Genomic DNA, 13,647 nt, shown 5'->3' on the forward strand with positions numbered 1-13,647 from the left:
CCTCACAAAAGGTTTATTTGCCTTTATACCCACACACGGCAGCTGCAGCTATAATTCCTCCGCCTTAGTAGAAAGGTTACTTTTATGATCGCGTCCCATTGTGCATCCTTAAGAGAAATGACAAAGTAAGATTTATCTGTACAGGTATGATTAGGTGACTTTGTACCGGCATTCATTCTAGTGGAATTTGATATTTAAACATTTGCATTGGGTTTTCGTGGCACGCTTGTGGATTAAATTCTCATCTAGAATATCATATAAAGGGAAACTGTCACCAAGACAACCCCTGGGCATGAGGTAATCTCACTATAGTATTAAAGGGGTGGTCCCGCGAAAAACAACTTATCCTCTATCCACAGGATATGGAATAAGTGTCTGATTGTGGAGGGGTCTGAACACTAACCAACCCCCCCCCCCACCCCCACCACACCCCGCCCCACGCGATCTCCAGAATGGGACTTGACTCTCTGAGAGCGTTTTATTCATTCTCTATAGGAACACTGAAAAAAACCTGAGTGCTGTACTCAGCATTTCCGGTGCTACCATAAAAAAGTAAAGAGCAAGTTGCATCTGCAGCATGTGCTCCTCTCAGATAGCTATGCCCTGTTCAAGAGATCGCAGGGAGACCCAGAGGTCAGACACCCCTGCATTCAGACACTTATCCCCAATACTGATCACTGAACCTAAATCAGTTGGTTATACATTGAGAATTATTGGGGCCTGATAAGTCAAGATGAAGGCTGGAGCTATCCTCACCTGCCCCACGGCTGCCTCTGGCAGACTATAAAAGTAGATCTCCGACATCACTTATCAGTGCTATGCCATTGTATAGCACTAAACAGTAAAAAAAAAAAAATCTAAAGATTTCTATAAAAATTAAATCACCACCCTTTTTCCCATTTTACAAATAAAAATAAATACATGAATAAATAAACACATTTGGTATTTCTGCGCGTTGAAATGTCCAAACTATTACTAAATAATGGTAATGATCCTGTACGGTTATTGGTGTAAACTGAAAAAAAAAATACCACAATCCAAAATTGCGGATTTTTGTTCACATCATTTCCCAGATAAAATGGAATAAAAAGTGGTAAAAGGTCACATATATGCAAAAGTAGAACAGAAAAAAGTACAGATCATGGTGTAAAGAGTATCCCTCTTACAGTCTTGTAGACATTAAAAAAGAAAATTGATAAAATATATAATAGAAGTAAACCATATATTTATTTTCTTACAAAAGTTTAACTTTAGTAGTTCAGTTCAGGTGAACATGTAGACATGGGTATCATTTTAATTGTTTTGACCCACAGAACAAAAAGAAAATGCCAGTTAAACCATGAAGTGCACTTTATAAAAACCTCCAAATGTTTAAAAACTGCATTTTCTGGGGCGGAGCCTGACCGCAGAGCTGGATGGCAGCTTGAGAAAGCAGCTCTCCATGGCTGAGCCTAGACTTGCTTTAGAAATTTTACCCACCCTAACCAAAATGGGCAATAAGGACAAACAAAAGACTGAGGAACCCTCTGGCTCAGTGAAGTCCACCAGAAACCAGGCGAATATGGCTCAATACTTCGGCAAAAGATCTACACAGAGCCAGGCGCGTGCTTCCAAGATGGTGCCGGCATCTTCAGCTGCAACAGGCCGCGAGGAGGACTCGGATGCTAACAGCCTCCACAGTAGCCGGGTGGACTCCGGAGGTGAGGGGACTCGTGCCCTTCTCTCCCGCTCGGCCATAAGGAAGACGGTGCACCAGGCGGTGGCAAAAGCATTGCGAAGCCCTCCGAAGCCCTCTCCTAAAGACCCGCCGAGGGACATGATTTGCGGCCTTCTCAGCTATGGGGACACTGCCGTGGTGATGTCCGCTAATAGAGACGCCAGAGAGGTAATCTTTGAAGGCCACATTCTGCGCCTATTTCAAGATATGTCTCCTGCGACCCTTGCCAAGCACAGGATCCTGAACCCGTTGCCGCAACGGCCTATGAGACATGAAGGTGCCGTATACCTGGCTCTACCCCTTTGGCCTTTCAGTGGTGCGGGAGGGCAAACGCATGGCTGCCCGCTCCCCAGAAGATCTTGATAAACTCTGGATTTTGCTGGGCATACCTCCGATGGATATCCCATCATGGCTGCCTGTACAGCTGAGCCACCATCTTCAAATGTGCGAAAAGAAGAAAAATTGGAGCACACACCTGTTTGACTTGCTTGAAGTGGTTTATTTCAGTAAATTCTGATCCAACATCCTGACACCCCTAGACCAAACAGAGCTCGAGCGGCAAGAGCTATTCACCTGGACGACCCCATAGTTTCACGCTGACAGGCGGTTCTTCAGGTCCACGTTGACCGTGGACCTGAAGAAATGCCCGTCTGCATGAAACTGTACAGTTGTCCAGGTGAATAGCTCCTGCCGCTCCAGCTCTGTTTGGTCTAGGGGTGTTGGGATGTTGGATCAGAATTTACTGAAATAAACCACTTCAAGCAAGTCAAACAGGTGTGTGCTCCAATTTTTCTTCTTTTCTGGAAATTTGAAGATTACTCCAATTGCTATATGTGAACACCATGCTGTACCCTGCTTCACGTTTCATCCCACCCCCACCACCATATAGACACCTGTGTTGGCTATATCCACTTACCTTCCTTGCCTGCAGTGCCCAGTCACTTCTTTTGCCAAAGCTGAGCCACCGCTTACCTGCGCTCCCTAGCATATCGTCCTGGTCGATGGTGGAGAAACAGAAGTCGCCCAAGCCGCGCAAGTCGTCTCAGAAGAGCCAGGGCCCCATGGTGAGGGATCCGACATGAGGTGACTTTTTGTATCCATTTCTACAATCCTGATATGTGGCTGTTAGGCGCAATGTCTTCGGTCTGACCGGAGGGTTCTGAGCTGTGTCTTCTGTGCATCGCCTGTTTGTTTTTCTTTAATTTCAAATTTTTTACCGGTTTTGGATTCATATCTGTGATACCAAGGTGTATGGACCTTTCAGGTGTTTCCATTGCTTTTCATAAGGATGTCCCTTTCCAGCTCCTGGCTCAACACGATTCGGGGGATGGCAGGGCCTTATTCTTAAAAGGAAAGATTGGCTCCCGGGCATACACACTGGCTTCACTTTACCCTCCTAATAAACGACAGGTTCGCTGGCTGCTGAGGAACCTAGAGGAGCTAAAAGCTTTTGCGGAAGGCCCTATCATATTGGGATCCGACCTCAATGTGGCACTTAATCCCAAGTGGGATACGTCTTCAAGACGCTCTGCCATCTCTTCAGTGGCCCTTGGCACCCTGAGAAATAAACTCCAATCCTGGCGGACGTCTGGCGCTGTCTTCACCCAGGTGACTGCTCGTACACTTTTTTCTCTGCCCCACACCAGTCGGCGCAATGTCTGGACTATCTCCTTTGCCATGACAGTCTCCTTCCTCTGGTCACCTCTGCGGACATAGGCCCCCGTACTTTGTCAGACCATGCCCCGGTTCACGCCTCTGTCTCCTTCATGCAATTGGCCCTTCGAGAGTGGACATGGAGGCTGAATGACTCACTACTGGACAATACACAAGAGGTCACTTTACTGACTGACCACCTGAAATCCTTTTTTGACATCAACACCACACCAGATGTATCCCTCACGACAATATGGGAGGCACACAAGGGTTACATGAGAGGCCTCTTAATAGCGCTGGGAGCTAGAGTCAAGAGAGATAGAGCTAAGGCCATTGACACACTTTTGAAACAAATCGCACACTTAGTGAACACTCTCACCTTGATGGGCCCAATGAGGGTTTGTTGACGTCGCTCCGAGAAGAGTTGAGACAGTTGCTTCATAACAAGTATGCTGCGAATGTAGTTCGCTTCAAGCAGAAACTCTTTCTCCATGGTGATAAAGGGGGCAGACTGATGTTTGCCATGATCAAAAAGCGGAGAACTCAGTCGTACATACATTCTATCAGGACACGGGACGGCCGACATAGTACCGATACTGCTTCCATTGCCTCAGCTTTCACACCCTATTATACCTCTTTATATAACATACCTGCTGCTGATGGGACATCTACAATTCATTCCTTCCTTGATAAATTAGACCTTCAGGGGATGAGGGTGAGACGCTGTTGGCCCCCTGTACGGAGGCCGAGGTGGGGAAGGTCCTTTCCTCCTTTCCTATGGGGAAGAGCCCAGGGTCGGATGGCCTCAGCCTCTCTTATTTTAGGACATTTAAAGACACTCTCCTCCCACGTCTGACCATGTGGTGTAATGCACTGCTCTTGGGGGTGCCTTTGCCACCTCAGGCCCTAGAGGCACACATCACTGTCCTCCCTAAAGAGGGCAAGGATGCTATGCTCTGCTCCAATTACAGGCCCATCTCTTTGTTAAATCTTGATGTGAAGATTTGGGCCAAGTTGCTTTCCCTGAGGATTAGCCAGCTCCTCCCGAGGCTTATCCATATTGATCAGATGGGATTTGTTAAGGGAAGGGAGGGTAGAGACAATGCCCATAGGGTGCTTCACTTGGTTCACCATGCGAGACACACCAACACTCCCCTATTATTGTTAGGGACTGCCGCCGAGAAGGCTTTCAATAGGGTAGCCTGGGATTATCTGCAGTGTACTATGTTGAGATTTAATTTCCCCCGGTCTTTCGGCCATTATGTCTCTTTACTCTGACCCGAGGGCTCGCACTCTGTCTCTCTGTTTCCGAATAAGAAACAGGACTAGACAGGGCTGCCCCCTGTCACCAACTCTGTACATCCTTGTAATGGAGACACTCTTTCAGGCCCAACGCCAGGATAGTGATATAAATGGCCTCCAGGTGGGGGGACGGACGCATTTAGTGGCGGCCTTTGCGGAAGATTTGCTGATTATGACCACCAATCCCCAGCACTCACTTCCTAAAATACAAGCCCTTATAGAACATTATGGTACCTTGTCCAATTTTAAGGTAAACTACACTAAATCTGAAATATTGAATATTACTCTTCCCTCGTCTACAGCCGCTTCTTTACGTGCCTCTTCCCCTTATTGCTGGCCTCAGACTGGAGTGAAATATTTAGGTATTGCTATCCCCTGCTCCTTGGACAATTTATTCACAGCTAATTATACCCCCTTCTCACTAAATTGAGGACACAGATGGAACAATATAAACTGCCTTATCTTTCATGGATAGGCAGACGGAACCTACTACAAACATACATTGTTCTGTCGGTGTTGTATATGTTGAGGATGGTGCCTATTGCTTTACCGCCACCAATGGCGGCGATTGTTCCACACATTCTTGTGGTCAGGTAAGAAACCTCGCCTGCCCCATGCTCTCCTTACACGGGATAGAGGTTCAGGTGGCTTGGGTGTCCCAGATATCTCCAAATTGTACACTGTAGTCCACTTGCAGAGATGGGCAGAGTTGGTCGCCGAACTGAGACTCGCCTTTCAGGATAGGTCTATAGAACACTACCAACTGACACAGACTACTGGACTGGCCTCAAGGGCCCTGTGGCTCCCCTCCGCTCTTTTGATCAGAAAAGTGACTAACCCAATGATGAAAGCAACAGTGTCGGTTAAACGGACATATGATAGGAGACGCCTTGAATGTTCCTTGACCCATAAGCTTTTGTCTCCGGTGATGCCTGACTCCTTAGTTCCCTTCCTCACTCACCCTCAGGCTACCATGGTTTACGACATTTGGCTGCAATTAGACCAGGTTACCATCCGGGACCTATGCCCAGGTAATGCCCCCCCATCCCACGTACATGTCCAGACGTTGCTGCCGACTGCCAAGCTAAATTTCTTTCATGGTCATCTGATCAGCAGGGCGTGTGTTGCGATGCTTAAGGTGTATGTCCTTGGAGACGATCTTCATTGGCTGGAGAGGGTGTCTTTAGCTGCCTCCCCATCGAAACTTAGTTTGCGTTTGATACGCTCCAATTTGGCGCAGGAGGTCGATTCCCCAACCCCGTTGTTCTTACTTACCTGGGAGAGGGAACTTGGGGTATCCTTGACAAAGGAGGAACATAGAGAGGTTCTGAAACATTCTCATGGCTTCTCTAGGTGCAATAGGCTGCAAGAGGGTCACTACAAACTTCTTACCAGATGGTATTACACACCTGACATACTGTATTACAGGGGCTTAGCTGCCAGCGATAAGTGCTGGAGATGCGGAACTGATAGGGGTACCTCCTTCCATATCTGGTGGTTATGTTCTGACATAGTGCCCTTCTGGGAAGATATTGGCAGGCTTATCTCCACCATTGTTGGGAAACAAATTAGGCTGACACCTACTTTAGTACTCTTGGGCCTTTCTAATGCTGACTGCAACCTTCACAATAGATCGTTAGTGGCTCATCTGCTCTCTGTAGCCAAAGCCTTGATACCTCTACACTGGCTACAGACGCTGCCTCCTATGGTGGCTCAATGGCGACAAAAGGTCTGTGATTTGTGTAGAATGGAGGAGTTGGTGAGCTGGAGCACAGGCACCCATGATAAATTTCTGAGTATTTGGTCGCCGTGGTTGAGATACTCTGAGACGCAACTCCACGACCAGGCCCTTACCTTATACCACCTGGTCCCTCCTTTCCTCTTTCTTCTGTCTCCTTGTCTGTTTCTTCTTTTCCTTTAGATATTAGTCCTGGTTTACTTGTTTGTAAGATTGCTGTGCTCCTATAATGTATGACTGTATACATACCTCAAGATCGTCCATCGGCACTGACCAGAAGGAGCATTTGGATTCAATGCAGTCTAATTCCATGCTTATGTTTGCTACCCATTTATGGGATTTGGAGCTCATGTTACCTTAGAGTCCTGCACGGCTCTATCTATGTTTACAAAAAAAAAAAATTAAAATAAAGAATTGAAAAAAAAACCTGCATTTTCTTTTCAATTGCCCCCACAAATAATAATGTTTCACTTGTGGCGTACATTTTATGGCAAAGTGAAAGGTGTCACTACGAAGAACAATTGGTCATGCAAAAACAAGCCCTCATATGGGTCTGTAAGGGGGGGGGGGGGTTATGCCTCTTAAAAGGCAAAAAATACAAAAATGCATAAATTAAAGCTGGCTGTGTTCTTAAAGGAGTAGTCCGGCGCGCACTTTTTTCATTTTATCCCGTCCGGGCTGAAAAATAAAAGAAAACACACTTTCTCTTACCTGCCAACGAGCCCCCGGAGCTCCGGTACACTCCGGTACAGGTGTTCGGTCCCCGGGCTGTATTCTTCTTACGTCCTGTTAGCGCGGCACATCACATGGAGCTTCAGCCTATCACCGGCCGCAGCGATGTCCCGCCTCGGCCAGTGATAGGCTGAAGCTCCGTGTGACGTGCCGGGCTAACAGGAAGTAAGAAGAATACAGCTCGGGGACTGAACACCTGTACCGTAGCTCCGGGGGCTCGTTGGCAGGTAAGACAAAGTGTGTTTTCTTTTATTTTGCAGCCCGGATGGGATAAAATGAAAAAGTGCGTGCCGGACTACTCCTTTAAGGGGTTACAGGCGCTGATATTTGCAGATATTTGTGTGGGGTTTTCTTTGTTTGTTTTTTGTTTTTTTAATAAGTTGTTATAAAAAGGATTTGCCTGACAGTGTTTTCCAAACAGTGTTTCTACAGTTGTTGCAAAACTGCAACTTCCAGCATGCTCGAAGGTAGCTAGGTAGCGTAATCAAGCAGTTTTACTGCGAAACAATTCGTTGCACTCAGAGCTGATGTCTGCTCCCTTCCTTCCAACCTACTTTGACTGTATAGCACTTTGTATTCACGAATAAACCCGGATTTGAAAACCTCCATGCTGTGTCTTGTGGTGAGTGCAACATTATTTTTTCTATTACCTGTATACTACATATAGGTTTTCACTTCGTTAGTACCTCCACTCTTGCCGATCCACCTGATCCCCCGCAACGCGGGCTTCAGACATTGTTCTAATTATTTTGAAAGCTTTCTGGTGCCGGTTGGATTGTTTCTATACAGACGTATTGTTCAAAGAATGTTGTGCTAATGTCTTGCCTTATGCAATTTCTCTATTATTCTACCAAGAAATGCATAAATACACTGTATTTGACCACTATGGATTACTATTTTATTATTATTTCCTTATGTATACCTCTGACAAACTCTTCCTACTGGTGATCATTGCAGAAATGATAAAGTAGATTTGATCTGGGTCTTCACTTGGAGCTTCTCCACACACCTTTCCACACTGTGCTTATAGTTGGCAGTATAGTTCCCCCACAATGGTAGGCAGCTCCTCCCCCCTCCCCCCCACAATAGTTGGCAGTATAGTTCCCCCACAACGGTAGGCACTGGCAGCTCCCCCCCACAATAGTTGGCAGTATAGTTCCCCGACAATGGTAGGCAGCTTCCCCCCCCCCCTCCACAATGGTTGGCAGTATAGTTCCCCCACAATGGTTGGCAGTATAGTTCCCCGACAATGGTTGGCAGTATAGTTCCCCCACAATGGTTGGCAGTATAGTTCCCCCACAATGGTTGGCAGTATAGTTCCCCCACAATGGTTGGCAGTATAGTTCCCCCACAATGGTTGGCAGTATAGTTCCCCCACAATGGTTGGCAGTATAGTTCCCCCACAATGGCTGGCAGTATAGTTCCCCCGCAATAGTAGGCAGCTCCCCCCCACAGACATACAGCTTCAAGCCATATACAGTGTATGGCTGGAGGCTGTATGTCTGTACTGCTGCCCCCACAGTGATCCGGTCACTGCTCCTCTGGCCCAGTGTCACATCTACTGCTATGGCCTATGGACCATAGCAGTAGGTGCCGGGACCGGAGGAGCGGTGACCGGAACGCTGAAGATTACACACCGCCGGTCACTCACCAGGCCCCGATCGGCGTGCGTCTTCCTCCGGTCCTCCGGCGCCTCTATGGTTGTACGCACGGGACGTCACTGAGGTCCCGTGCGTACAACCATAGAGAGGCAGAGGATCGCAGGAAGACCGCAGGAGGACCGGAGGAGGACGCGCATTGGCCGGGGAATGGTGAGTGACCCGCGGACATCCTTATGTCCCGAAAAGATTTTTCGGGACATAGGGATGTCCGGCATAGGAAAACCTATGATTTTATCTGCCCGGGCCGGCTCCTGTGTGCGGCTGCAGGCGGGAGCCGGCCAGAGCAGGTAAAAACTAATACTGTATATTAAAAACCAGGGGGCCTCCAGCTGTTGTGAAACTACAACTACCAGCATGCCCAGACAGCCTTTGCCGGCATGCTGGTAGTTGTAGTTTCAGAACAGCTGGAGGCCCCCTGGTTTTTAGTATACAGTTATTAGTAATTCACTTGCCCGGCACCCGGAACTGTATGTTCCAGGCGTAGGGCAATAAACATAGCCGGTGTGAGGTGAAAAATTCACCGGCGGTCATGAGGCTGCTGCGGGTGGGGAGCAGGTAGTCAGCGCTGTACCGCACCGCCGCAGCCTCTGTACTTACAGCTGACTTCCCGCTCTCGCCCGCAGCAGCCTCGGGCGTATATTCGCCGTATAAGACGCACCAACTTTCCCCCCCACGTTTTGGGGAACAAAAAGTGCGTCTTATACGGCGAAAAATACGGTACATGCTATGTTCATGCTCCTAACACTGGATAAGGTTATGCATAGCATTGCTCATTGTTATTGGCAATCCATAGTAGTTCGGAACCGGGACCCATATGGAGCAGGTGAGGGGACTTCAGGCAGGAAAACAAAGGGATTGGACTCTCGCTATGATCGCTATTGATCACAGCACAGGAGCAAGGCTGTGCTGCAATGGGTAGGGTGGTTGGAGATAAGTCACTTCCCTCTTTTAGTTACATAGTTGATACAGTTAAAATAAAAAGATATACATCCATCATGTTCAACCAAGGAATTGAAGGGTAGGGGTATGGTTGGATGAAGGGAAAGGGATGCAATTTTATATTTCTACATAAGCATTAATGTTATATTGTTATAGACATGTATCTAACCCTGTTTTAAAGCTTTCATCTGCCCCTGCTGGGGCCAGTTCCTGAGGTAGATTGTTCCATAAATTCACAGTTCTTATGGTAAAGGCGTGTCGCCCCTTGAGATTAAGCCTTTTCTTTTCCAGATAGAGGGCGTGCCTCCTTGTCCTTTGAGGGGGTTTAACCTGTAACAGTTTTTCCCCATAATTATTGTATGGGCCATTTATATACTTATATATGTTGATCATATCCCCCCTGAAACGTCTCTTCTCAAGACTAAGCAAATGTAAATATTTTAATCTTTCCTCATAGCTAAGATGTTCCATGCCCCATATTAGTTTAGTCGCGCGTCTCTGCACCCTTTCCAGCTCCACAATGTCTTTTTTTTTAACTGGTGCCCAAAACTTAACAGCATATTCCAGGTGAGGCCATACCAATGCTTTATAAAGGGGGAGTATTATGTCCCTATCCCTTGAGTCTATGCCCCTTCTGATACATGGCAATATCCTGCTGGCTTTGGAAGCAGCAGCCTGACATTGCATGCTATTCTGTAGTCTGTGATCTACAAGTACACCCAGATCCTTCTATACCAGTGACTCTCCCAATTTAACCCCCCTAAGACATAGAATGCACGCAGGTTTTTAGTACCCAGATACATAACTTTACATTTATCCACATTGAACCTCATTTGCCAAGTGGATGCCCACCTCTATAGACTGTACCGTGCTACAAAGCTTGGTGTCATCTGCAAAGACAGAAACAGAGCTGTTAATCCCATCTTCCATATCTTTAATAAATAAATAAATAAATAAATAAATTAAACAAGAGCAAGCCCAATACTGAACCTTGGGGTACACCGCTAATAACCGGAACCAATCAGAGTACGACTCATTGACACCACTCTCTGTGTACAGTCCTTATACCCTTAAGGACTGCGCCCATTTTGGCCTTAACGACTTTTATTTTTAATTTTTCGTTTTTTCCTCCTCGCCTTCAAAAAATCATATTTTCATCCACAGACTAGTATGGGGCTTGTTTTTTGCGCAACCAGTTGTCCGTTGTAATGCCATCCCTCACTTAACCATAAAATGTATGGCACAACCCAAAAAATACTATTTGTGTGGGAAAATTTAAAAGAAAACCGCAATTTAGCAAATTTTGGAAGGTTTCGTTTTCACGCAATTCATGGTAATAAATGACATGTGTTCTTTACTCTTTGGGTCAATATGATAAAAATTATACCCATGATTACATATTTTATATTACTGTTGTGCTTTAAAAAATTGCAAACTTTTTAACCAAATTAGTACGTTTAAAATCCCTCTAGAAGACCTATAACCTTTCCATTTTTCCGTATAAGCGGCAGTATGAGGGCTAATTTTTTTGTGCCGTGATCTTTACTTTTTATTGATACCATATTTACATATATAAAACTTTTAAATGGGCACTGTCATGAAATCAAAAAATTGATATGTTGTAGTACTTAAGTACTACAACATATCTCTAATATACTTTAATAAAAAAAAGTGATTTTAAAACAGTTTAAAGTCACTTTTAAATTTGACCACTAGGGGTCGCCCTCCTAGTGGCTGAATGCATTGGGCAGTGACGTCACTAATGAATTTCGACTCGTTGAAGCCTGGCAACGAGTCGGAATTCATTCACTGTGGTGCTCGCTCCCGTCTGTCAATCAGACAGGAAGAGGATGCGCGCAGGCTCCCTGGCAGGCCCCGGCGACAGGTAAGATTATCTATGTTGTGTCTGTTACTGAATGTTTTCGCGGGGGCAGGGGAGGGAGGGTAGTGGGTTGTACGGCGCAGCGGGGCCAGGGGGGTTGCAGGCTGCGCGGCGGGAGCGGGATGGGCTATCACGGTGTGCCTCCAGTTGTTTCCCCACTACAACTCCCAGCATGTCCTGACAGCCAATAGATGTCAGGGCATGCTGGGATTTGTAGTGGTGAAACAGCTGGAGGCACCCTGTTAGGAGAACTAAGGGCGGAAGTTGGCCCCCAGCAGGCATCAGTGACGTGGTACCTGCTGGGGAAGTCTGTCTGGTAGTGAGCACACTACCAGGCAGACTAAATGCCATTTTTAAAATAGTTAAAAAAATAAATAAAGGCAGGGAGGGTGTTAGGGATAGAAGGGCAATAGGCAGGGACAGAAAAAAAAACCATGACGGTGGGAGTTACCCTTTAATACATTTTTTATCAATTTTATGGGGAATAAAATGTAAAAAATCTGCAATTTTTTTTTTTACATTCTCGACGTTCACCGTATGGTATCATTAAAGAGGTATTCCAGGCCAAAACTTTTTTTTATATATCAACTGGCTCCGGAAAGTTAAACAGAATTGTAAATTACTTCTATTAAAAATAGATTAATAGATTACATCAAAAATGTTCTTTTCAGTGTTTCCCTCCTTTTGTAATTCTACCCAATGGGATTCCACATCCTCAGAATAATCACACACTATGGCATTGTTCACACTGACTTTCATACCACTTCTTACATACAGACAGACTCCACCACCTTTCCTGTTTACCCTATCCTTGCAAAACAGTGCAAACCCCTGCAGATTGACTGCTCAATCATGTGAGGAGTCTAGGAGTGACCCCCAACTATATCAATATGTTCCTCCAGTATCAAGGCCTCATGCTCCCCCATTATACTTGCTAGACTTCTGGCATTTGTGAACATACACTTTACATTTCTATCTAGGTTTATGCATTCTGTTTTAGTCATGGGAGTTATTGGGGCTACATTTGGTTTATAACACATGGATCTCCTTATCCACTGCTCTTAACCTCCCCCCACAGATCTCCTCTCCACCCACCATTATGTCCTGACCTCTCTCTAATCTATCTTCCCCTCTGTCTGCTTGATTTGCTTTATTGTCCTCCCCCCACTTTCCTAGTTTAAATACTCTGCCACTCCTTCCAGGATTCTCTCCCCCAGCACAGCAGACCATTCAGGTGCAAATTATCCGTATAATAAAGTTTGTACCCCAATGAAAAGTCAGCCCAGTGCTCTTAAAACCCCAACCCTTCCCCCTTATACCAAGACTTAAGCCATGCATTTAACTCCCTAGGCCCCCGCTGTCTTTCCTGTGATGTGCATGGCACAGGCAGTATTCCAGAGAATACAACCTTAGAGGTGCTTTCCTTTAGCGTGAAACAAAACAAGGGATCATGGGAATTGTAGCTGGTGGGAGGGAACACAAACAGGAAATAGCCATTTCACACAAACAAGCCAGCAGCATTATTGGGGACTTGTACAAAAGTCGTCTCATGCTGGATAACCACTGTAAGTACCAGAACACCAGGTGATATATTTACGTCCTTTGTCCATAAGGGGCTTAACATACTGTAAATCTTCCACTGCAAATGGAGAAGTAACAGACAAAACTATAGCAGGAGTGAGGGGTTGCCCCTTGGAAAGAAACAAGGTTGGGAATGTGACGTTCTTGAAACAGGCTACATTGTAGGCTTTCTTAATTCTTAAGGTTAATTTACTAGTCCTAGATGCCTTCAGTGGGGTATGCTCCCTGTTTGGCTCCTAGCAAATCTAATGCAAAATAAATATACTTTATTTAGTTGAGCTGCAATACCCACTGCAAGATACAGGTCTTTTGGTATAGCTGTGATGGGCAATCATGATGTCTCTAGGCCCAGCCTAAAACCCTGGAACGTCCAAGATGTGCTTTGAGGCTCTCGTACAACTCTCCTTCACAGTAATCCTCTGTATCTCCACTTTTCTAGTAA

General features: G+C 45.9%; 1 protein-coding gene across 1 annotated transcript in view; it reads left to right on the forward strand.

Annotated features, from left to right (window-relative positions):
- The first annotated feature begins 2,718 nt into the window (after positions 1-2,718).
- Positions 2,719-13,647, forward strand: part of POU2AF2 (POU class 2 homeobox associating factor 2) — a 56,961-nt gene continuing 46,032 nt past the window's right edge. Inside the window, exons 1-5 of the mRNA XM_056541716.1 lie at positions 2,719-2,781; positions 3,005-3,325; positions 4,923-5,034; positions 5,148-5,265; positions 5,498-5,703. Of these exons, the coding sequence (XP_056397691.1) occupies positions 2,719-2,781; positions 3,005-3,325; positions 4,923-5,034; positions 5,148-5,265; positions 5,498-5,703 (820 nt within the window). The remainder of the gene's footprint in view (positions 2,782-3,004; positions 3,326-4,922; positions 5,035-5,147; positions 5,266-5,497; positions 5,704-13,647) is intronic.

The sequence above is a fragment of the Hyla sarda genome, chromosome 10 (assembly GCF_029499605.1).
Source record: "Hyla sarda isolate aHylSar1 chromosome 10, aHylSar1.hap1, whole genome shotgun sequence".
NCBI lineage: Eukaryota > Metazoa > Chordata > Amphibia > Anura > Hylidae > Hyla > Hyla sarda.